The 24,238-nt window shown below is 46.0% G+C and overlaps 1 protein-coding gene across 1 annotated transcript; it reads right to left on the reverse strand.

Annotated features, from left to right (window-relative positions):
- Nucleotides 1-7,271: 7,271 nt before the first annotated feature.
- On the reverse strand, nucleotides 7,272-23,407 carry MINPP1 (multiple inositol-polyphosphate phosphatase 1). Its single transcript, XM_066554744.1, has 5 exons — nucleotides 22,832-23,407; nucleotides 22,136-22,324; nucleotides 21,191-21,288; nucleotides 19,735-19,868; nucleotides 7,272-11,003 (listed from the first exon to the last, which is right to left on the reverse strand). The coding sequence occupies exons 1-5, from the start codon at nucleotides 23,370-23,372 to the stop codon at nucleotides 10,604-10,606; spliced, it is 1,362 nt and encodes a 453-aa protein (XP_066410841.1). The 5' UTR covers nucleotides 23,373-23,407; the 3' UTR covers nucleotides 7,272-10,603.
- Nucleotides 23,408-24,238: the final 831 nt, after the last annotated feature.

Here is a 24,238-nt window from a genome sequence, read left to right on the forward strand (position 1 = left end):
CCTGCAGTCACAGGGAGCGGGGACAAATTCTGTTCATCCTGCCCCAGTGCATGAGGTACCTTTGAAATCTGAATATTCCCCAAATGAACACACGTAATACCTCAGCCTGCAGAGATACCAGAGATACTGAACTGCCCCAACAAGCACTTCCAGCTTATCCACCTCACCTTTCACCCTTTGCACAAAGGGGGTTGAATTCTGTGTATAAGTCAAGGGTGGATCTGCAGCCCTAAAGCCTCACTTGTGAAATGGCAAATCAGAAATGAGCCATGAAAGCCAAGCACAGATTGCTGGGAGCACCAGAGATCCCAGGTTAGGGCATTACCTCCTGGAGTCAGCAATCAGGACTTTATTGACAACAGGAAATGTTTTTCCTTTCCTTGTTCCATAATTCAAACAAACAGGATCATCCCCAACTTTCAGAAAGCTGGCTGAGAGAAAAAGAGCTCCAGAAGTGACAAGAAATCAGCCACTGAAGCCTCCAGCACTGGCAACACCCACTGCTGCTGGGGACTGCCACAGCCAAAAACTGAGTTCCAAACCAGTTTGCCAGGATTTCACAATGGGAGAGAGGAGCCCAAGGCAGGAACGAGCTCTGCACCTACCTGGGTCTTCTCAGAGTGCTGCAGAGCTCACTTCAAACAGCCCAGGCCAGGTTTTAATGCCTCAGTGACACAAGCACTCCTGCTCCCCAGCAGGATCTTGCTTTCCTCAAAGCCTCTGGGCTGCATGACAGCTCTGAAGGATCCCAGTGCAACTGGTCCAGCCTTGGGGCTGGCATCCCACCCAGATCAAACCCCCATAATCGTTAGGGAAATGGTAAAAATGCTAATTAATCAAGCTCACAGCTGCTTCTGTCACTTTCTTTTTTAGGGTGGGTACAAATGTGTCCTGTCCTGACAAATGTCTCCAAGCACTGCTCAGCACAGGATGCCAGGGTGTGTGAGGCTGCAGGGGCTCAGTGGGCACCTGGTGTCCCCTCCCTGCTCCAGCAGGGCCATCCCAGAGCCCAGGGCACAGCATTGTGAATTGTTGGGCATCAGCTCCTGCCCACCAGATCTGTAAACTAAGTTCTGACAGGGGTCCTTGAATTTTCTCACTCACCCATTTTTAGGGTTTTTTTTAATTTTTAAATTCATGTTTCTATTTTCCCTTTGCCTTTCTATAAACTTGCAGTGCCTCCAAGGTTTCCTTGCCAGTCCCACAGAACCCAGAGCAATCCCAGGTCCCACTTGCAGACAGACCTTATGCCCTCCTTCTGATTGCACACCACAGCTCCAAGATAATAACTATATAAAATATATAAAATACAAAAATATAAAATACATAAAAATATAAAATACATAAAAATATAAAATACATAAAAATATATAAAATACAAAAAATATATAAAATACAAAAATATATAAAATACAAAAATATATAAAATACAAAAATATATAAAATACAAAAATATATAAAATATATAAAATATATAAAATATATAAAATATATAAAATATATAAAATATATAAAATATATATCCCTATCAGGGCCTGGACAACACTCTACAAGGAAGGGAATATTGATATTACAAGTATCTTTGCTTGGAAGCCAAACAAGGATTCTTATCCTTTTGTGGTGTGTCATTTTGCAGTAAAGATATTTATTTATTGAGTGTAATTATCTATACAGGTCTGTTGCCTTTGCCCTACGTGATTTCTTATCCCTATCACAGACTTTAACCCATATCCCTGCCTTGTTCCTTTTACAATACCAGAATAAATTCCCAGCTCCTGAAATTTTTTCAGCCTCACTTTCCCTACAGTAATCTGGGAAGTCAGGAAGTCAGATTAGAAGCCATGTATGTCTTCTTCCAAAAGCAGGCTGGCAGAAAAAAAAAAAAAGGCCAAAAGGTATCTACAGAGATACCAGGCTGGCTAAAACTGCCACCAGGACAGTGGGGATTGAAGCAGAATCACTTAAGGAAGGGCCAATTTCAAACCCAGCCTCCCCAGGGCCAGGCAGTGTTGGAGCTGGACAAGCCCAGACAGGCAGGGAAGTCAGCTCCTGTCACATTTTGAAGTGTAATTTCATCCTAATCCTTTTACAAAGCAGCCAACTGTGACAGCAGCTCCTACCTGTCACTCCCTCCATCTCCAGACACCCGTGAGCAGGAGCACCAAGCACTTTGCCAGGCAGCACAGGGAAAAGCCCATGGTCCTCACCTGTTTTCACTCCTGTGCAGAAGCAGATTTAGGATCTGCAATACACTGCTGGATTGGAGCACTTTCCCCCCTGTGCCATTCCCTAGTGGGATTTGTCACACAGATTTCCAGACAAGCTGTCAACCATGACAGATGTGTGCTGCCACCAACTAAGAGAAGGTTTCTCACAGGAAAACCATGTGTGGGGAAACTTCTACTGGTTTGGTAAACTCAATCTCGATTTTGCTATTTTTAGAATAATCCAGAGAAGCTTTTTTACCACTCTCATAGAAAAGCCAGTCATAGGTAGAAATGATAAGCTTAAAATATCAGGGTGATATTTACTGTTTGTGCCAGTGTTGGGTGCTTCATTCAAGCACTGATTTGTAGGCACCTCAAAGCCCATCCAGTGCCACCCCTGCCATGGCAGGGCCACCTTCCACTGTCCCAGCTGCTCCAAGCCCTGTCCAGCCCGGCTTGGACACCTCCAGGGATCCAGGGGCAGCCACAGCTGCTCTGGACAAAGTGGCCCAATAACCATGGCCGAGTTCCAAGCTCCTGAAAGCTCTCCATTTCTGTGCAGGATGGAAACAATTCCCCATTTGCCAGCAGAGCTGTGTCCTGCAGCCCAGGTCTCTGCTCTGCAGGCTGTGTGACAGAGCTGAACAAGTAGGTCACATGAACCTCTGCTGCTCCTTGTCTTGCCTCATCCAGCTGGGAGCTCCAAGCACACCCCCAGATTTGGCTTTGACACCCAACTCTGTGCCCAAAGCTGGGTTGATCAACACATACAGCACCTCGTGGGGGAAAAGACAAAGAAAAGAAAGAACCTGAACCTATCAAGAAGCCCCTTGAGTCACCACCTCTGTCCTGCCTGAGCAGGGACACGGAGCACAGGGCAGTCAGGCCATGGCATGCTGGGAGTGGCATTTGCTCCCCGTTCTGCCTGGAAAGGATGGAGATGGACACAGGGGAGATCTGCTCCATGGGAACACTGGGGGATCCACCCCACCTGACCTCAACCACAGGAGAACAAAGGCAAAGGGGAAACTGTGGCTGTCATGTTTTATGAAAAATCCCCACGTCAGGATTTTTCTCCTGAGAAGCTGAGAAGCCTCAGAAAAGAAATGTAAACAATAATTATCTGATTGCTTGGAATGTGAGCTAGAAGTTGCTTACTTCCAGGAAGGGGCATCTTTGCTTGGTTCCATGGGAATTGTTTGAACTTAATGGCCAATCCCAGTCCAGCTGTGTCAGACTGAGCCTGTCACAAGTTTTTATCATTCTTTGCCTTCTGATGTCTCCTTCCTCTTTCTTTAGTATATAATTTTTTTTTAAATATAATATAATATCATAAAATAATAAATCAATCTTCTGAGAACTTGGAGTCAATTCTCACCTCTCACCTCGTCCTGGGGACCCTCACAACAACACCACAACAATTAATAACCACAGGAAAGCTCCTGATTATCCCCAGGGATAATCAACCCCTGGAAACCCAGACATCCTCACTGGTGGGTTCAGGGCAGAGCTGCATTCCCTGCAGTGGAAAGATGTGCTGTTCTTTGCCACAGCAAGGCCCACATCTCTAGATGAAGAACAGCCTGATCATTCTGGCTTATGGAAGATGAAATCTGAGCCCCAAAGGCTTTCCTGCAAGGCCAGGAGCCAGCAGGATTTTGCTTCATGCTTGAGAGGGCTGGGAGCACGAGGCCCTGGGGAAGTAGGTCCTGGATAATAAAAGGAGCAGGCATGCAAGCAAACAGAGAAATGCAGGATAGAGTTAGCAAAAAACTCTTTATATTGTAAAAAATGAAATTTGTTCTACACAAATCCACGTGCAAGAAATGATATGTGGCATCTGGTGAGAAAGTTCTGTAGCAGAAGATGAGAACCAGAGCACAAAACCTCCACAGGGCCACAGAAAACAGCCCCTGACCAAGCAAATAAATATAAAAACCTCACTGGCCTAATGATTAACCTTCCTGAGACAAAAAGGGAGGGAGACCTCCCTGCCAGCAGCAAGCTGCTTGTTGGACCTCATCTGGAAAACCAAGTACAATGGTGGTCACTAAAGTTCAAAAGAACTGAAGTGAAACAAGCCAGCACACACATGAAACAAGTCAGGTGAGGAGGAGAGAGGGACAGGGACCAAGTTATCAGATCTGGCAAAGCCAAGACTGAAATGAGATGCAAGTGGCATCTCCAGAGGGCTCAGGTCCATGACTGTGTCAGGACACAACAGGGAGACAAAGGGTGAGTGTGACATTGCAGGCTGCAAACCAAAGCCCTGAGCACTTCACATCTCCCTTCTGGCACATGAACCAGGAACTGGAGCTTAGGGGGTTGGGTTTTTCATTTGATAGGTAAATGAGAGGCTGGACATGACCTGGCAGCCCAGAAAGCCAACTCTGTCCTGGCTGATCCAGCACAAAGGTGGGATCACAGAGGAGCAAGAGCCACCTCCATGTGCTTTGGACAGAACTATCTGATTGTTTGAAAATATTCCCTCTACCTCATCCCTTGTATATTTACTCTAACAAACCAATTCCCCAAATGAACATTCCCCAAATGTTTCAATTTTGGGGGAAATGATTCATTTCAAACGACCAAAATTTTAAAAATACAGGATATTGCACATTCATGAATATTAGAAAGTTGCTCCAATTTTCAGAAGTGTATTTAGGCAACCAAAACCTTCAGAGAGCAGCAAGATAGCATTAATAGCAAGAAGGAGCAATACATCATACACAGAGGACATCTTTGGGATGCTATTTTATGTGGGGGAAGTGTGAAGAAAAAACCTAGAAAAGTTCACAAGAATTATCATTTCACTCCTTTTCAAGTCAACAGCACAGCCTCACCTTGAACAATGTGTGCAAGTGTGGCCCAGGAAATATATTTAGAGGCACAGGGTAAAACCAAGCCAAAAATCAAAGTAGCAATGGGAACAGAATAACTTCAGCACAAGGAATAAAGAAGCAAGATGAGCCCCTCCCATGTGAGGAAAAGAAAATCAAAGTCACAAATAGCTAAGTGTGATGCAAAGAGGTCAAGTGTTTAACTGCTCTCCCAATAAAAGTGCTCCAAGGAATGGGATGAATTGCTGATATTGAGGAAAAGAACACTGAAAAAAGATCAGTATCAGCAGAGCTGCTCCAGAACACATGCCAAGCCCCAGCATTTGCATATGGTAACAAATTCTGCTAACTGAGAATGCTGGAAGCTCTCACTGGTTTCAAATCACAGCTCCTGGAAACGTGGCTGAAATTCCAGTCTGGCAGGAGGCTCAGGTGAGAGGAGCAGGACCTTCCCAAAGCTCCAGCATCCACCTCATGCCACTGCAAAACAAGGAACCATGGAATCACAGAAAGGTTTGTGCTGGAAAGGACCTTGAAGCCCATCCAACCCCCCCCCTGCCATGGGCAGGGACACCTTCCACTGTCCCAGGCTGCTCCAGCCTGGCCTTGGGCACTGCCAGGGATCCAGGGGCAGCCCCAGCTGCTCTGGGCACCCTGTGCCAGGGCCTGCCCACCCTGCCAGGGAACAATTCCTCATTCCCAATATCCCATCCAGCCCTGCCCTCTGGCACTGGGAAGCCACCCCCCCCTTGTCACTCCATCCCTTGTCCAAAATCTCTCTCCATGTTTCCTGCAGCCCCTTCAGGCACTGAAAGTTCACAATTTGGTCACCCCAGAGCTTCTCCTCCCCAGGATGAACAATCCCAGCTGTGCCAGCCTTTCCTCCCAGCAGAGCTGCTCCATCCCTCTGCCCATCCTGGTGCCTGCCCTGGGCTCTCTGCAGCAGCTCCAGCAGTTCCAGGTCCCTCCTGTGCTGGGCCAGCTCTGCAGGTGGGGTCTCACCTGAGCCCAGGGGCAGAATCCTGCCTTTGGGTTAGGAAAGCACCAGGAGAGCTGTGCAGAAGAGAAATTCCTTAAGAGAAATATATAAAGCTAAACACAAATCCACTGTCCTTAGCTGAAAAACCCTGTAGCCACAATCAGGAGTGGATGGAGAATGTTTGCTCTGTCCCTATACTCAAGGCACCACGTCCCACCAAAAGCCAGAGGGCACCAGGCCAAAGGACCCTGAGCCTGATCCCACCTGGATCCTCTTTCTGGAGAGGTTCCCAGACCACCTGGGCACCTTCTGTTTCTGTAAGAGGTTCAGGATCTGCTATCACAGCCAGGGAAGGATTTGAGAGCTAGAGATCACTAATGTGGACAAACCTGCAGAGCTTTTCTGACCCCTAAATAAATAAATAAATGCAAAATTCACCTTGCTCCCTCCACACTATTCCTTGCACAATAACCCCTTCCCTGAAGATAAGGGATTTGGTTCTGCTAACTGAACACAGTAACAGGCGTGCTCTAATCTTTCAGCAGAATGTCAGAGAAACAATGGTACCTTGAAAAACTCAAAGGAATTGTTAAATTAAATAAATAAATGAGTCCACCACCACATGCTGTTAGCCTGAACCTCCTCAGTCCTGACCTTCACTCCAGACCAGTCAGGTCAGGAGAAAATCTCTAATTTAAAGCCAAGCCATTACTCCTGCCTCAGCAGCACTAGATAACACCACCTTCCTTTTGAAGAGTTAGACAACAAACCCAACTCTTTAATGTATTAAAGACCCAAAAACCAGGGAGGGGGAGATGGATGGTGGTTATGGTGTTCCCTCCCCTAGGGATTTGTGTAGTGCCTTCATTTGAGAGGCATTTCCCTCTTTGCCTGTGACTGCACAGACTGGGGGCTTTTCCCTGCTTTAAACAGAACATCCTCTGTTGTTTTCCAATTCCAGCTCTCTTACAGACTAATACACCTTCACAGAGAATGCAGAAACAGCCTTCAATCAAAGATGATGCCATCCCAGCCACAGCACCCTTTTTGCATCAGCAAAAACCTTGTCAGGAAATTGTTGCTGCTTTTTATACCAGGGTTCCTGGAAACGAAAGTAAATCTTTAGTCCCTTCAAAATCTGAGCATAAAAACCTAATTAAGGTTAGGTTTTTGCCTAACCTTGATTCATTTTCTATTAACCACTGAGAAATCTGATGACTTAAAATAATCAGACACCAACAGAGATAACAGCAACCTCCAAAATGTATTTTGAAGAAAAACAAAACCATGATTCCAAAGATCATTTCATTATTGCTGCTCAGAAAACAGATCAAGAAAGTGTGCAGTTTTATTTCACAGCACTAGAAATCCACATTTCAAGTTCTCCAAATGTATCCAGTTAGTACCAGATCATTACAAATCTTCATCTGACAGCTCCATGCTAACCAGAACAGCAGCAGCTCTTACTGGACAGCAAATATTCACTAGCCAGAAAGATTAACCATTTCACAAATTAAAATGTACTTCACACACATTGAAGGCCAGCATACCAGAACACTGTTGGCATTTCCCATCAGTGAAAGCTTCCAGTTGCAGAAAGGTTGCAGAGAGAGTCCTTGACAGGTGTCTGAGATGAGGCCTCCAGAGGCACAGGAAGGAGGAGAAAGCATTATTTGTCTTGCAGGATGTGGGAATGTGCACTGCCAGGAGATGTGGCAGCCTGATCAAACACTGCATACTGAGCTAGTGCACAACTTTGGAGAAGTATTTTGATCCATTTTAGTTTGTTTTCTTTTTTAAGTATCTAAACAAATGTCTTTGTTTATCAGACAAAAGGATCAGCACCTCCCCGGTGCTAAGAACCAGAGTAAGTGCCTGGAGTATTTACATGTCCCAACACTTCCATAGTGCCACAATGGTGGAACATTTCCACACTGAGCCTCCAACTCTGCCAGAGGAGTGAGTCAGAGCATCCTCTAAACACAGATCAGAGCCCCAGCAGCAGATCTTCCTCTCCAGTTAATGGCTGACAGCCCCTGAAGAGAGATCTGTTACAGGGGTATGAGGGACCCAGCTCCAAGGTGAAACAGGGAACAGCTGCTGAGGCATCACCCACAGAATTTAAACATACATTCAACCTAATTTGATTTGCTAATGCACAAAGGGTACTCCACAACAGGAACTTTTTGGTTCCTGCACCTCACCTGGCACACAATCAGAAAAGCAGTCAAGTGCAAGGTATTCCTCCCTCTATAAGGAAGAAGGATGTATCTTTTAACAAATGTGATGTCTTAAAATCAGTCTTGCTGAACTGACAACAGAATCTTCCATTCATCTCACATAGTCAGGCTTTCATCCCTTCTGTTCATGAATCATCACTGACTCAGAGAAGAAAAATATTTGTTCAAAGGTGGATTTTCTCACTCTCATATCTGTTCTTTCCAAACTTAACTGCCTTTAAACAAAGGCTCATTTCTTTATAGCCTGACTCAAATGTTGCAATAAAGTTCTTAGCTGGGCTCTGTCACAACCATTTCCATCAGTTGACTTAGTCTCCAGGTAGGATCATGTGAAAAAGAAGACATGCAAAGGTGATTGAGCAGTAGTCATATGCAGGGGCTGACAATTATCCTGACCTATATTCCTCTGGTTGTTGCAGCACTCAACTCCTCCCTAACCATTTCCCCAGCTTCAGAAAGAGCTGTGGATTTTAGACAGGCAAGTGCTGAAATATTTGAATCACTATCTCCAGTGATCTCTGCAGCAAGTGGTGCACTAATCAAACAGGGCCCTACAGCCACAGGTAGGGAAATGCCCTTAGCTCAGAGCAGCAGCAGAAACCAGGTGCTCCATTGCTCCTTAACTTACAGGATGTAAACATGAAGTGCTTTAATACAAGGTATATTTTATATTTTTATATATTTTATACAAGGTATATTAAGAAGAAAAGTGACCAAAGGTTGAGTCCTCAAGAAAAAAAAAATTAAAAACCCATGTACACTAAGTGTAACTTCTCAGCTTGAAGTTTGGCTTTTTTCTGTTTTTGTTTTGGCAGCAGTTAAGTTCCCAGCACGGGGGTGAGCCCACTAAAAGAACTTATCAGGTGCACTATAGACATTTATACCCTCAAGTGCTGCAGGCCATGCTGTGGTAATCACTTCACCTCCTGCCCAGGAAACACAGCAAAACAAACCCCACTTTACAGGCTGAGCTCTGAATGCTCATTAGATGGTGAGAGTGCACACTTCAAGAGCTACCAGCACCAAAAATCCATCCTTCATTTGCTTTGGGCCAACTTGGTCAGCCATTCCAGCCATTGCAGGTGATGAAGGAATTTTTTTTCTGACTTAATTCAGACATTTCTCATCAGCTCTCTTCAGCTTTCCTTTTACTATCACACTGCAGAGCTCTAAAATACTTCCCAGCTTTCAGGCATAAGGGAACCTACTTAAAGTGCACTTCCTTTAAAATATCACCAGTCCTTCCATGCCATTCACCTCTTTAAAACCAGCAAGGTGGGTTCAAAAAGCAAGGTGGCACATCAAATATGTAAGGCCTGCAAAAGTGGCAGCTCATTTGGTGCCTTAAACTCAGGCAGAAGTCAAGCCTCAGCCCAATCTTTATACAGTTCAAAAAACTGGATGTAGAGTTAGCAACAATTCCATTTCAATCAGGAGGCTGAAGACATCAGAGGTGCTTTCCAGCCAGAGCTGGTAGGAAAACTGTCAGCACCTGGCCAGGACCAAGAGATTGAGAGCCATGGCACAGCCTAACCTGAATGCCCTGGCCCAAATAACACCAGAAATGGATGGTGTTAGTGAAAGGACACTCCAGAGTACTTAGACAACAACTCCTGCATTTCCCAGAGCACCTAAAAGGAAGAGTGGCTACTTTCCACTCTCTCACTTTTATTTCTTTTTTCCCTACTTCTTTTTAAAGATAATTTACTTACCCTGGAGACTAACTTGCTATGCAGGACGGGTCGATGATGACCTTAAGACTTTTAATTCCTTGCCCCTTTTCAAGCAGGTGATGCACGCAGGAACTCCTCCTGCTTTAAAATGCCCAAAATAGAAATGGTGCTGTCCAGGCAGAAGTTGTTCAGCTGTGGAGAAGAACTATGTACCCTCACCCTTCTAGAAGCTTGAGAAAAGGATCAAAAAAAGGTTTGAAATATTTCATGCGTGGCACAGGAAAATAGCAGCTAGAAACACAGGCAGCAGAAAGCAACACTGAATCAGTCCAACCACCTTCAGATTCAATAAAATAGAAGCTGCCCCAGCTCTTAAATCCATCTATGGCCCATTCATAACAGCAGTGACCAATGAAATCAGCTTATTTGCACATATAAACACAGGTATTTGTGTCTTGCATCACGCATTTGTTACAACTTCCCTGTGACAGCAGTTGTTTATGCAGTTGTGCTTATGCAACAAAGAACCAGTGCACTGAGCTGAGACAACCCCCCAGATCTGCAAGGTTAGGAAGTCAACACAGCAGCAGCAAATCATCCAAAGTGCTTGTTCCCAACAGCTGTGGAACTGAACCCAGAGCCACGTGAAGAACACTTCACTCCCTCACAGCTCATCCACAGCAGTGACGTTGACCTGGGGCAGTTCGCACTCCTCTTTGAAGTGGCAGTTCTCCAGGATGTCCTTGTAGTAGTCCTTGAGGTCAGTGTAGGTGGAGGTGGTCTCGTTGGAGTGAAGGAAGGGCAGCAGCTTCTCATTGAGCAGCAGCTGCACCTGGTACTCCTCCTGGGAGGCGTTGGCGTGGTCGCAGTGGTAGAGCACGAACACCAGGTTGGCTGCGTAGGGCACGATGCGGCCGCTGCGGAATTTGCGCTGCGCCTGCCGCGCGTAGTTGGTGGCCAGGAGAGGCTCCTTGTCTTTGAAGTAACCCATCAGGGCAAGCAGGGGCTGGAGAGTCTCTGCGTGCCCAACTTGGACAATCAAAGGTGAAGAAATGGGTTTGGAGCTACAAAAGAAAAGAACCAGAAGGGATGAGCAAGAGGCTGTGCCTTAAAACTCCAACGCGTGGCACAGCTGCCAGCGACCACGGCTAAGGGACACCTTGAACCTGTGAGAAAAACCTCTGTGGGAATTTCAGTCTGGTCCAGACATTTTAAATGCAGCTTCCTAAACTTTGTCCAAGTATTGATCCAAGACCAATGCAGTGAAATTCAGCAAGTGCTGGGTCCTGCCCTGCAGCTCCAGGCTGGGCAGAGGGGCTGGAAAGGGCCCCTGGCGAAAGGCCCTGGGGGCTGTGCCAGGGCTGGACAGGAGCCCAGGGGGTACAAGGCCTGTCCCCTGGGCTGGCCCTACTGAGGGACCCCAAGGGCTGTGTCCAGCTCTCCTGGCCAGAGAGCCCTGGAGGGGCTGGAACATGTCAGGGAAGGGGCTGCAGCTCACACAGTCAAGCCCTTCATTAGATGTGAAAGAGTCTCCTTCAAATCATCATCATCATTTATCAAATTTAGTCTGAAGACAGAAATCCAGTGATGCAGGACAACAGCTGTCCCTCCCCAGTTTAGCAGTCCAAATGAGCAGCAGGAACACTGCTATTACCAATTCCTGAGGGCACCGAGCAGCCCAGGAGGAGATGATGCTCCCTCAGGAACAGGTCAGCAAATCAAGGCACTGACTCGTACCATGACCGAGGACAGCTTATGTAACAAAAGGTTACACAGTGCTCAGCCAGAGGGGAGATAAGAGCTGGCTTGCTGTGCCAGGAAACACCAGCCAAGAGGAAAATCTGACCCTTGCTCCAGAGAAGGATGATGGCTTTTGAGGACCATTTCCAAGTGGCCCATGGAAATCCAGCACAGGTTAATACAGGTTTAGCTTTCAGGAGACACATCTTGACTGGTCTGAAAAGGAGGAGTTTCCTCAGCTCCCACCCAAAGCAATGGAGAAAGGGTTGAGTGGAAGATCTGCCTGGGGATTGGAACTTGGATCAGCCCAGCAGGAATCCAGTGCTGGCCAGGATGGGCCCTGCCAGCTCAGTGCATCCACGGTGTTTGTGCAGTCTGACACACACCTCGTACCATGCTCCTGTGAGCCTGAGCCCTTCTGACTCCACTCCTCAGACTCTCCCCTTAGACAAAACATCCCTTAAAAATATATCCAAACCCTGCCTCTGTTTTCTGCTCAAAAGCAGCAGCCTTCAAACCACATAAAAGTTCTCTGTGGAGGACACCGTATTTTTCCCCACCTATGCCTCTGTTGCACCAAGATCTTTACATTCACCACACTCTTCCAGTTCCTCCAAAATCAGTGTTCCTGCTCTTTTTCTCCTCTTATTATTTATGATTCTTTCACTCACTTTCAAAATTATCAAGCTTTTGGACCCTTGAATCCCTTTCTCTTCCCTTCCCTCTCTTGTGCACTTGACCAGTTCACATGTATCCTTCCCACCCACGCACACCTGCAGGGAAGCATTTTTAGGTTTTAGGACACATTCACACCCCTCCTGTCACAGCAGCCAGACACAGATGTCTGTGGAAGGAAACAGAAGGCCATTCCTTTGATCTCCTGCAATTTCCAGCTCACAAGTCTCCAGGGCCAGAGGTGGCTTCTAGGTAAGGAATCCCTTCTTTGCCAAATCTCTCCTTCAATCCACATGCATTTCTAGCACACACAATGTCCTGTGGCAAGGAGTTGCACAGCTTCACACACTGCTGTTAATTTTTCTTCTGTTGATTCCATGTCCCATTTAATCCATTCCACTCACAGCTTTGCAATAGTGTTTTTTTCCAAGCTGAGAAATCCAGAATTTTCCACATGAGCTGCATCCCTCAATACTCAATACTCAAGAACCATAAGCTACACTGAAATCAGTACTACATCCATGAGCTCTCTGCTTAATTCCTGATATCCAACATGGAATGATTTGGATTAGAAGGGACCCTAAAGATCATCTCATTCCAACTGCCTGTCCCTGTCAGGGACACCTTCCACAGGCCAGGCTGCTCCAAACCCCAGGTGCCTGAAGTTTGAGATATCTCAGACAGCTCCAACAACCTTCTAAGAGCCCCTGAGCAATAGGCTCTCCCAGATTCTATCCAACAGCTGATAAGAAAATCATTTTTCCCCATGTGGATTATTTGACAGCTCGGCAGTTTTCCAGCCCAGTCAGTCTCCCCAGGTCCTTTCACAATCTTCCTTGTAGAAACACTTCAGCTTATTTATCTTGAATAAAACTGCCACACTTGCAATGCCATTGAACTTGTCAGCTCTTCTCAACATTCCAAGCAGGTCAGATCTTTCCAGCTCTATCTCTGCTAGGAAAAATCAATCAGCTGTCCCAGCCCTCATTTCTTGTTATTTTATCAATTTTTTCCCCTCTGTAAGGACCTTTCCCTGTAACCCCAGCTGCCTGATTTCTTTAGATAAGGAAACATGTTCAGAAGGATGTTTGGAAATCATGACTGTAGCTACCAGATCACCCTATTTTCTATTTGCTGATCCCTCCCAAGAGCTCCAAGAGGAATGTTTTCCTTTTAAAGAGCCACCCTAACACTTCTCAGGTGTATCAGATTCATCAAGGCACTCAGCACTACAACTCTGGAGCATTATTTCTACAAGACTGGCCTGGAATTCTGATTATCTCCTGGAGCTGCTTTTTAAATTTTTTCCTTATTTATATGCATTTTCATGTCTTCCCAGCTGCATAGTGGTCTTGGTTTTGTTAACTAAAAGGGAAGCTGGGAATGCAAATATGCTGCTAGAATCTCCAAAACAACCTTATATAGGCATTACTGACTCCACAGGGAATGGATTTCACATCTCACCACTCAAAAGAGGCTTCAGAAATGTTAAGACAAAAAAAAATTAATGTTCTGGCTATCAATGCTGGCTTTAAGGAAAGTTCAGCTTGACTTTCCAGGTGATGCTAAGCAGGAATGTTGAAATGGAAGTAAATCACAAAAAAATAGAGCAAAAAATAAACCATATAAAACCAGCAAGGCATATGTTTGCAAAGCAGGAAACAAATTATAGCACAGACAAGTTTTTAAGAACAAGGGAAGAAGTAGTGGGAAAAGAAGGACTGAACAAGGTGCTCACTCTCAGTGTAGCTTGACTTTTTCCTTCACTTGCTTTAGTCTCATAAAATCCTCATGCCAACAGGCCAAAGAGCCTTGGGAGGCTAAACAAACCTCTCCCACTCAGCACCATCCCACTGGATTAGTGTAATGAAGATTAAAACTGCTTCCTGATACAGCCCAAGCCTGAGTTCTCCACAGCCTCCTGAAGCCAGCATGCCTGGTCTTTGAGCAGCACTGGTGATTTCCCAGACTGTTCCAGCACTCCCTGTTCAGGGACAGGCTCTGGACTCCAGCTCAGATGTGGTTTCCTATCACCCAGCAATGACAATCAAAGCGGCCATCAAGGTTACACTGCAATATTTTTAATTGTGGGGACAACGATGACAGATTATGTCTTCAGAGAATACCCACAGGCAAAGGTTACCACTGTCCCTGCATTCCTGATGAGGGCAGAACAAGCAACAAAACAGTGATAAACAGTAGCACAGGTTAATAAAATATTAATGGCAGGCTAGATGTTTCCATGCTTAATTTACCTCCCAATCTATCAATGACTCAGCATCTTGCTGGAAGCATCAAAGTTCTCAACATTGCACTCTGGCAATTACTAATGGCATTTCTATCCACCTTTCCCCTCCTTTTTTTTTACTAGTACATGGCTTGAGAAAGCCCACTGAGGAAATCTCATTCCCACCTTTGAAGGGATTGTGCATAAAACTCTGCCATAAAATATCAGGAGCTTGTGTCAAAGCGATTGGTTTCATATTCATTTCATGGGGCATTTCCAAGTGAGCAGAAGGGGCTCTCAGGAGGCAGAGCACAAGAGGGTTTCACTGGAGAGATGTGCCAGCTCCTGAACTGCATACATTTGGGGTTTTATGTTGGTTTTTGGTTGTTTTTTTACCTTTTAAGTAAATCTGACCACAGATGAAAATGAAGAAAGTACTGAACAATTCAGAAGCACAACCCCAAAAGCTAAGTCTCACCATGGGGGGGGAAAAAAAGCATCATGGAAAAGCACAGATGTGGGATTTATCAACCAGGTAAATTCTAGCTCTCCTGGATCTCAGCAAATTTGGGTTTAACTCTGAATCTTTTGCATCAATTCACTCATCCTCCAGAGCAGATCATTCCTACTCTTCCCAGGACTACTGATAATCCATTTTCCATATGGAAAAAGTGAACTCCCTCTTAAGCAAAGTTTATTTCCCAAGCACTGACTGGATTTTCAGTTAAAAATAACTCAAACCCCAGGAAATAGTGGGATAAGATGAAACATTTCCTGCAGCAAAGCTCAACCAGCCAACCTTCAAACCTCATGTAAAAATCCCTCCAACAACTGCACAGAAGGCAAGATTTACCACCTGTTTAACAAGCAAGCTTAGCCTACATTCTGTCCCTTTTCTCCCTAATAAAAAGGCAGGTCAAAGGACTCAAAACCTGCTTTCAACTATGGGATGAATTCTTCATCCTTCTCACTTCCCCCTGTGATTTATTTCATGGAAAAAAAAAAAAAAAAAGCTGGACAGACCCTAAACATAGCAGGAAGCAGCAGAGATCAGGAAAGGCAGTGGTGGCACTCAGAGGGCAGCAGAAATATTTAACAGTGCTAAAGCTCAGAGGGTTTTCACCAGTGGGAAGAAGAGTAAGAAAAGGACAAAATATTTATCTGTCAAATAGTATTAAGTCCTCATAGGGCAAAATTTCTACCATGAATAACAGACAGCCAGCCATTCCCAGAATCAGCACCACCACAAGAAAATGCCACCACTAATACTGACAGCAGAAAATTTTCATCTGTTGCAATAAGGAACAAGCTCACTCATGACAAAAGCAAACTTGAAAAGCTGACTAAACGTCACAAAACTCATTAACAACCCTAATTGAAAGGCTCTTATCTAGTCCTGCAACACTTTATCAGCTGGAGGTAATTAGGCTAGGCCTCCTTGTGTTTCACTGGGAGCTGCTGCACTTTCAAAGACTCTTTCCTGGCTGACACCACCTCTCCCATGTTTCAGACCTCAGAGGTAAAATGCATTCCTGCAGCAGCACCACAATAATGCTCAGTGTTGATCCATCATGAGCCAAAACCAAACCAAGAGGCTGCTGGCACTTGGCAAAGCCTTTCTGCCCAAGGTGGAATCTGGTCAGACCAGCTCATTTGCCTGTGGCTTGCCTAGGGACTCTTGACTTTGGCTTTTTCATTCTTCCATGAAAGGCTATGACTCTATCAAAGTTGCTCAGGATTATCTGAAAAAGTATCCATAAACTAATTAATGTGAGATTGAGGACGTGCTGGGGAGTCTGAAAGGCCCAAGAAACTTTAAATCTCTAGTTCTGGGTAGACAGATGAACAGCCACACTCCCAGGGCAGAGACCCTGGGCTGCCCAGCTCTCTGGGAGAACATTTGAGAGATTGCTGACCTCTCTCAGTGAATGAGACACACACATCAGAAATGCAGCCACAGGGGTGCTGCTGAATGTGCCACAAGTATCTGTGGTGAATTCCACACCTCTGGCCTCCCCAGAAGCTCCCTTCAGTCATGTCAGAAGTCCCCCCTTTGAAAGATGGAGCAACCAAAGCCAAGCACACACCATGATGCAGAGCTGCTGACTGAGCCATGGACTGGTTATTAATGAAAGCCATCCCAGCAGCACTGAAGGAAGGAGTTTTCATAAAAAATCTGGCTGAATATTTGGAACCTGAGCAAAAGGGGATTTTCAATCTAATTATTTCATTGCTGCTGCATATGTGGAAGCTTTTTGCTCACTTCCCTTGGTAGAGTTTTGAACTGTGAAGTGGTTTTAGATCATCCATTAGACTCCTTTGTACTGAGTCATAGGTTTGAAGGAACAATCAGGGCACAGCAGTAAATGACTCCTGAGAGGTACCAATTGTGTTGGGAAGTGACCTGCAAAGAGGAAGGCAAATTACATGCAACAATAAAAGCTACCAATAAATTGCCAAATTGGGCTGTTTACCATAAATCACAAAGATCACCTTCAATTGATCTTGAATCATATTCAAATGAGTCTTTTTTTTAGTACCTTGGAACCATTTACTCTCAGAGGAAACCATCACCAAATATTTTGCAATGCATATGTACAGCTAGGCTGGTATTATCAATACACACTGCAAATACTGAGATGGCTGCACAAAGCATCCTCCCAATTTCCAGGGCCTTATGGTAACCCATTTGGACAGTACAAGCAATAATATTTCATATTCTTTCACCAGAAGAAAATAATAATGGTAAATATTTGAAGCTAGAAGGAAAAAAAGAGGAAAGTCTACAAGAGCTTTAGTGAATAGCTGATGTGCTTTAAAATGTGCCACAACTGATTTGCAAATCCACCTCTGCCCAAGTGTGCAGCTGCAGAGATTTCAGTGTGAAAAGTAATTCCTCATCAGCTTCTCTGGCTATTTTCTATCCCCTTGGGAAAAACCACAATTCTTTATAAATGTGAAGACATAAGGCAACTGCCCAACTTTGCCATTTCAGCAGAGCAAATCACACAGGTTTGATATGGAACAAAGAAACTTTCAACCAAAGTCTATTTCTTAAGCAGAAATATTTTCATTTTATATACATCTCATTATGTTTTTGTAACAAAGAAAATTTGTATGGAAGAAAGAGTCCTGGCCCCCAACCTTTCCCTTTCACAGCTTTTAACAGTAAGACCTGCACTGAAGAGACTATTCCCAGTTTAAACCCCAGAGTTATACTGGAATTCACATGATGGAAGAGCCTAAAAACACCTGAAACTTTTGCACTGCAAACTGAAAGTGGGACTGATCACTGCAAACTGAAAGTGGGACTGATGAGCAATTGGTATTTGTTACCACCTTCATCGTGTTCTTAATAATAGATTAACCAAAAGGAAGGGCTTTCTACCAAGGAAATAAAATCCAACTTTGATAAGGCAATTAAGTTTGGTGATAAGATTGCAAGGGCAACAATCACTTCATGGAAGAAACAGGTTCTCTTTTTAATTTCACTGGGAATGAAAACAGAACAAAGCTATTGAACATAAAGGCATAAAGTATGCTACAAAAAATGCAGCTTTGCCAACACTGCTCTCCACTGTCAAGTCTGGAGCAGCACAGATAATCCACATCCCTCAGCTTCTTCCCAGAACAGAAATGCTTCCCTTTTTACTTCTGGATAGCCCAACCTAAGCTTTCCAAAAAGAGATTTTGGAGCAAAGATAATGCCCTGGAAGAAAATTTCTTTTTCTTAAATGTTTTAGAGTAATTTCTTAAATTTTTCGAGCAAGCAGCCAGTTATAAATCCATGTTAAACATTGAAACAACGTTCCACTGAAAGACATTTCATCATCACAAAAGCTCATTTCTGGGAAAAGCTGCAAAAATGTTTGACCTGCTGCCTTGAAGTTGACCATCACCATAAAAAGAAAACATACAAATAAAAAGATATATAAATATGTCTTTGTCATTTTCATTGTGCTCTCACACTGCCACAGGGTGTCTCTCTCCATAGATGAAAGAGAGAGAGCAATCTCTCTCAGTAGATGAAGCAGGATTAGCTGCACCTCTGCTCCCTAGATTCCAAGGGAGACAGGCTGGTAGATTCCCACATGCCCTCCAGGGTTACCCAGCCCAGTTTATTCCCAGCTCTCCAGCGCTTTACGACTGCCACCTTCTGTTGTGGAAGGGAGTAACACATTCCTGTGGCACTCGGCTTTCCACTTCTGTTTAGGATGAGGCTCGTCCTGAACACTGCTCACCCAGCTCGGAATTTTACAACATTTAGGGTCCTGATTCTCTACATTCGCTGCCTGCTTCCCTCTGTGATAGCAAAACACGAGAGGCCCCGGTGTTGCAAATGAACTTCCATAGCCAGTGCTGAAACAAAGTTACCACTGTGCTTGGGAGCTCTGCCTCAGACACCTGCTCTTCCCACCTCCCAAAAAATCAGAAATCTCCATCTGTACCTCTTCCTTCCAATGACAGCTCTAGGGTTTTTAAAAATTGTTATTATTAAGCTTACAGGGATGTTTGATAGACACACAGCTGCAATTAGTGTGTGTAATGTAAGGATTGAAAGGCTCTCACTGCTCAAAGAGGAAATGACATGAAAAGGGAACAAAATTGATCACTCTCCTTCCATTATACAGTCTTATGGCCCTATCCTTGATATCCTTTACTTCTATAAAATTTCCATACTAATCTGTTAAGGTGTTAATTCATGTGACTGATTATTAACCATGAATTTCTAATTGTTCAGTTTACACAAGAACATGAACACAAGCTGTAAATTAACATTTAAGCAACAAATTATTTTTAACGAGGACATTTTTAACAAGAAAGCTATATTATAAAAGCTCTATTATTTTAATTCATTGTCTTCTCTCAAACTGCAAGAAGAAAACACCACTATCAGGCAGCAGTCCCCTGAAGGCCTGTGTGGATCAGCAAGTTAAAAGATGGAAATACTTGAACTGAGCACAAAAGCATCAATGAAAGCAAAAAAAATATACTCTACAAAGTAATACTGCTCCAGTAAAAATTGTATTCTCACTGTTAAAATTCTCCTAGGAGTTGCTACATTCAGAAGTACTAAACTTCCTTTCAATGAAATCCAGCTCAGAATGAGCACAGAAAGCTCACACCCAAAGCACTGCAGGCTCTTGATTTACCTTTTGCTCTCCTCCACTGCTTTGTCCAAGTGCTGGAAGATATCTTGGAATAAAATGCAGCTGGAGCGACTGTTGATGTCATAGCCATAGCCTCTCTTCCAGTACTGCTTCAGGTCATTCAGGTATTCCAGCACCTAAAATTGGAGTGCATAACTTTTTATTGCTACACCAAGGGAAAGCAAAAAGCTCACAGCTGGAGCAATGACACAAAAACAACCCCAAACATCAGAGCTCCAGTTCAAACCACTTCAGCATAAAACCATGTCACTGTGGTATTGTCTGAGAAATCCTCTTTGCCCAGGATTTTCTCCTGGGAAGCTGAGAAGCCTCAGAGAGGAATGAAAACAGTAATTATCTGATTGCTGCTCCTGTGTTTGCTGCTATGGAATGTGGCTTGGACATTGTTTACCAACAGGTGAATGTTTGATTGGTTCCATGTGAATTGTTTTTAATTAATGACCAATCACCATCAGCTGTGTCAGACTCTCTGAGTCAGTCACAGGTTTTTGTTATTCATTCTTTTAAAACCTTGTGATGTATCCTTTCTCTATAGTTTAGTATAGTTTTAGTATAGCATTCCTTTGATATAATATACTAAGTAATAAATCAGCCTTCTGAGAACTTGGAGTCAGATTCTCATCTCTCACCACATCCTGGGCACCCTCACAAACACCACAATACCAGACAACAGATCAAAGAGTGACCAAATTCAGCATCTGATAACAATCACAAAAACACCCTGAGGTGCTGCACATCACAAGACAACCACTATCCAATGCTTTTTTTAGCACTTCTGATTTTGCCTTTGGCTTGCCATTCTTCTCACAGAATCCACCCCACACCTTTAGCCCAGCTTGTTTTGTGTCTGTTTTCAAGTTCTAGAGATGTGCACACACCTCAAGTAGACAGAACTGTGCCTTGGAATTATTCAAGAGCACGCAGTGCTCTCCACATTCTCTGTTCCTTTCCTGACAATTCCTGGCATCAAAGCCATTTCCCACCTCCCTGCTGAGTTATTTATAACTAGACTGAACAGGGCAGGTCTCAGCAGAAGCCCATGGTGACCCTGATCCTCTTAGACACACCTACCCATGCAAAAGTCTCCTCTTTTCCCAGGGGTATAAATGTTCTTAAGAGCCTTGGGGGAGCCTTACTGAACATCAAAAGTTACAGCAAACAATTTTGAAAGAAGAGGAACAAACATTTATCTCATTTATCTGGGTTCTGTCTTGGTTTAGAGAGCTGATAGACCCCAAAACCAGAGAGTCTTAGAGGCCCTGGAAGACCTCATTTGATGCACCCTAGTGTGATTTCTATCATGTGATTCTACCCTGTGAAAACCACAGATTATAGAAAGGTTTGGGATGGAAGGCCATTTAAGATCTCCTCATTCCAAACCCTCTGCCACAGGCAGGGACACTTTCCTCCAGAGCAGGGTGCTCCAAGCCTCACATACCTTGGCATCTTCTTCACTGAAGAGTGAACACCATGGGGAGGTCACATTTTTTATGGCCAGCTCATAGGAGCAGGTGAGAAAAGCCACTTGAACAAGATCTGCAATAAAATCAACAAACAAGCAAGAGATAAATCACTGCTAGACAAGTAGCAGCTTCCTCTCCTCAGTTTACCTCTAAAATGAATTGCAATTACTGTTCGGCAATACAAACAATGAAATCCAATAAATATTTGGCAGGACAAAGACCAAGCACCAAAAATACACAGTTTAACAGAATTATTGTGCAAAATCCAAATTTTGGACCGTAAGCTCTAGGCATTACATCATTCTAAGAGGAAGACAAGAGCATTCCACATTAAATGCTGCCCATCTGCTGATGTGAAACAGGTGTCAGCTGCTGGTGCAGCCACACAGGTCAGAAGAGTCAAAGGGAAGATGTGAGCTCATGGACAACACCCCCTCCACATCAGCAGTTGTGTACAAGCAGCACCAGGTTGAACTTTGTCTCCAGCGTGTCCCTGATGCTGCAATCCCAACAGCAACACTTATTTTGGGGGGCTTTTCCCCCCAAAACCACACAGGGAAATCCAGCACTTCTGCTCTGAACAGGAATTAACACACAGGGCTGCTTTTCCTCAGGTCATTTATGGGCTGGAGTTGTAATGGGTTTCACAAAAGCAAATTAAAACATTCAAATCCCTCCAAAACCAGGTAAAGCTGATTTCATCTACGGGAAAGATGTTTTCAAGCATCTTTTTCTTCTGACCATTATCCAACAATCATTCATTACTGCAACACCAAAACAGATAGTCTCATGCACTTAATTAGAGACTGCATCTCCAAGTCACAGCCACTCTAAATCACCTACTCTGCATAACCACACATCTTGGAAGCTGCTCTTGGCCAGCCTTGGAGCCAAAGCCACCTATGACAGGAATTCCTTACCTGCATTTAGCTCCTCCACTGGCAAACACAAGGCACCGGCCACCTTTTCCAGGACCTTCTTCATCTCAGGCCCCTCTTTGAAGGCGTTCACCTGGCCCATGGCCGTGTCATTCTCCTCCACCAGCACCACAAACTTGGCGCAGTGATCAAAAAACCGCATCAGGGAGTCGTTAACTTCAACCTCCACCTCTGAAAGCAAACGTGGGCGTCAGGGGGAGCATCACCATCCCCAAAGGCACCAGGACGTGACACCCACCAAGGGACAGGCCACCCACCACAGCTATGGAGGGGATGCAGGGTCCCCCTCCACCACAGGGAAAGCAGGGTACATCCCCAGTGTCTCTGAGAGCTCCCTCAGGGAGGGATTCCTCCAGCCACCCGGGGGGAAGCAGGAGTCCCCCAGATCCTCAGGGTTGGATCATGGCTCCCCCAGGGTTCCCTCAGGAGAGGGATGGAGCTGTGAGGCATCCCCATCCCCCTTGGGGGAGCCGGGAATCCCAGAGGCTACCCCAGTCCCTCAGAGAGGACACGGGAGCCATTCCCTCAGGGCATGGGTCTCCCTCACCCCTCAGGGAGCAGGTCCCCAGAGAGCACGGAAAAGCACGGGAGTCCCCCCATCCCCTCGGGACAGCTGGGAATCCCTCAGCCCTTCATGAAAAGCTCCCCCAGGGAAGGGGGTGGGTGTCGCTCACTCACCGTCGCCGCCGAAGTCGAGGGTGGGCCCGAGCCCGCGGCGGAAGGCGGCCCCGCTCTGCAGGCAGCGGTGCTTGGAGCTGCTGGCCAGCGCCAGGCGGCGGCGGGCGGCGAACAGCGCGGGGAAGCGGGCGGCCATGCGCCGGGCCAGCTGCTCCATGTCGCGCCGGCCCTGCGGCGCCAGCCGCCCGTCCAGGCTCTCCTCGTACCACATGGGCCACTCGGCCAGGGCGGCGGCGGCGGGGCAGGCGGCGGCTCCCGCGGCCCGGCGGAGCAGCCGGGCGTGCAGCTCGCCCAGCCGGCGGATCTGCCCGGCCGTGGGGTAGCGGGTGCCGTGCCGGAGCACGGCGCGGAGCTGCAGCGGAGTGCAGGAGGCGGGCAGCGACCCGCCCGCCCCGGGACCCAGCGACAGCGGGTCGCTCACCAGGTGCGGGTTCACCTCCTCGTAGCGGGACTTGGTGCCGAAGTAGCCGCTCAGCCCCGCGCTCGCCAGCGGCAGGACAAGGAGCAGCAGTAGCAGACCGGCTTCCCGGCGAGGCGCCATGGCTGCAACTGCGCGGCTGCCGCAGGAAGAGGCGGAGCGGGGCCGCCTCTTCACGGCTTCAGCTGCCCCAGGGCCCGCCCCAGCCCCAGCCCCAGCCCCAGCCCCAGCCCCAGCCCCAGCCCCAGCCCCAGCCCCAGCCCCAGCCCCCGCCCCAGCCCCCGCCCCAGCCCCAGCCCCTTCCCCTTCCCCTTCCCCTTCCCCTTCCCCTTCCCCTTCCCCTTCCCCTTCACGGCATCACTCGCCTCACCCCAGCTCCTCATTGCTCCTGACAGCATCACCCACTCCATCCCAGCTTTAGCCATCCCCTCTCGGCTTCACGCGTCCCCTCACGGCTCCGTCCGCCCCAGCCCGGGACACTCGTACCCAGGCGGGAACCCTGAGGGGAGCCATGAGCTGTCTGACCTACTTTGGCATCTGCTTTGCCTCTGTGCAGCCTCGCTGGCTTCACGGAGCTCAGTAAAAACAAAAAAGTCGATACACAGTCAGACACGAGGGGAATGCTTTAATTCCTCTGTACAGGTAGAACAACTGGATGGACTGCAGTAGGGAAACAGAGACAAGGTATGTTGTCTTTCTCTGTCTGTAAAAATCAGAGCAAATCCCGTGAAGCAGATGGGCTCAGGACAACCAAGTATCCAAGATGTGCTAGTTCTGAAAAATTTAAAATTGCTCCCCTTTCTTCTCTGCAGTTGTGCAATGTATTATCAACTCTTAAGGTTTACTATTGCTATTAATGCACCTTGTTCAACTGGTAACAGAATGTGCTGCTGTCCCTTGGAGTCCTGTTTTAGAGAATCTATCTGTTGGCATAAAGCAACAGCAGAAACTTGCTAACAAATGCCCACCATGTTGTATTCAAAAAATTA

The sequence above is a fragment of the Molothrus aeneus genome, chromosome 8, assembly GCF_037042795.1.
Source record: "Molothrus aeneus isolate 106 chromosome 8, BPBGC_Maene_1.0, whole genome shotgun sequence".
NCBI classification, from domain to species: Eukaryota; Metazoa; Chordata; class Aves; order Passeriformes; family Icteridae; genus Molothrus; species Molothrus aeneus.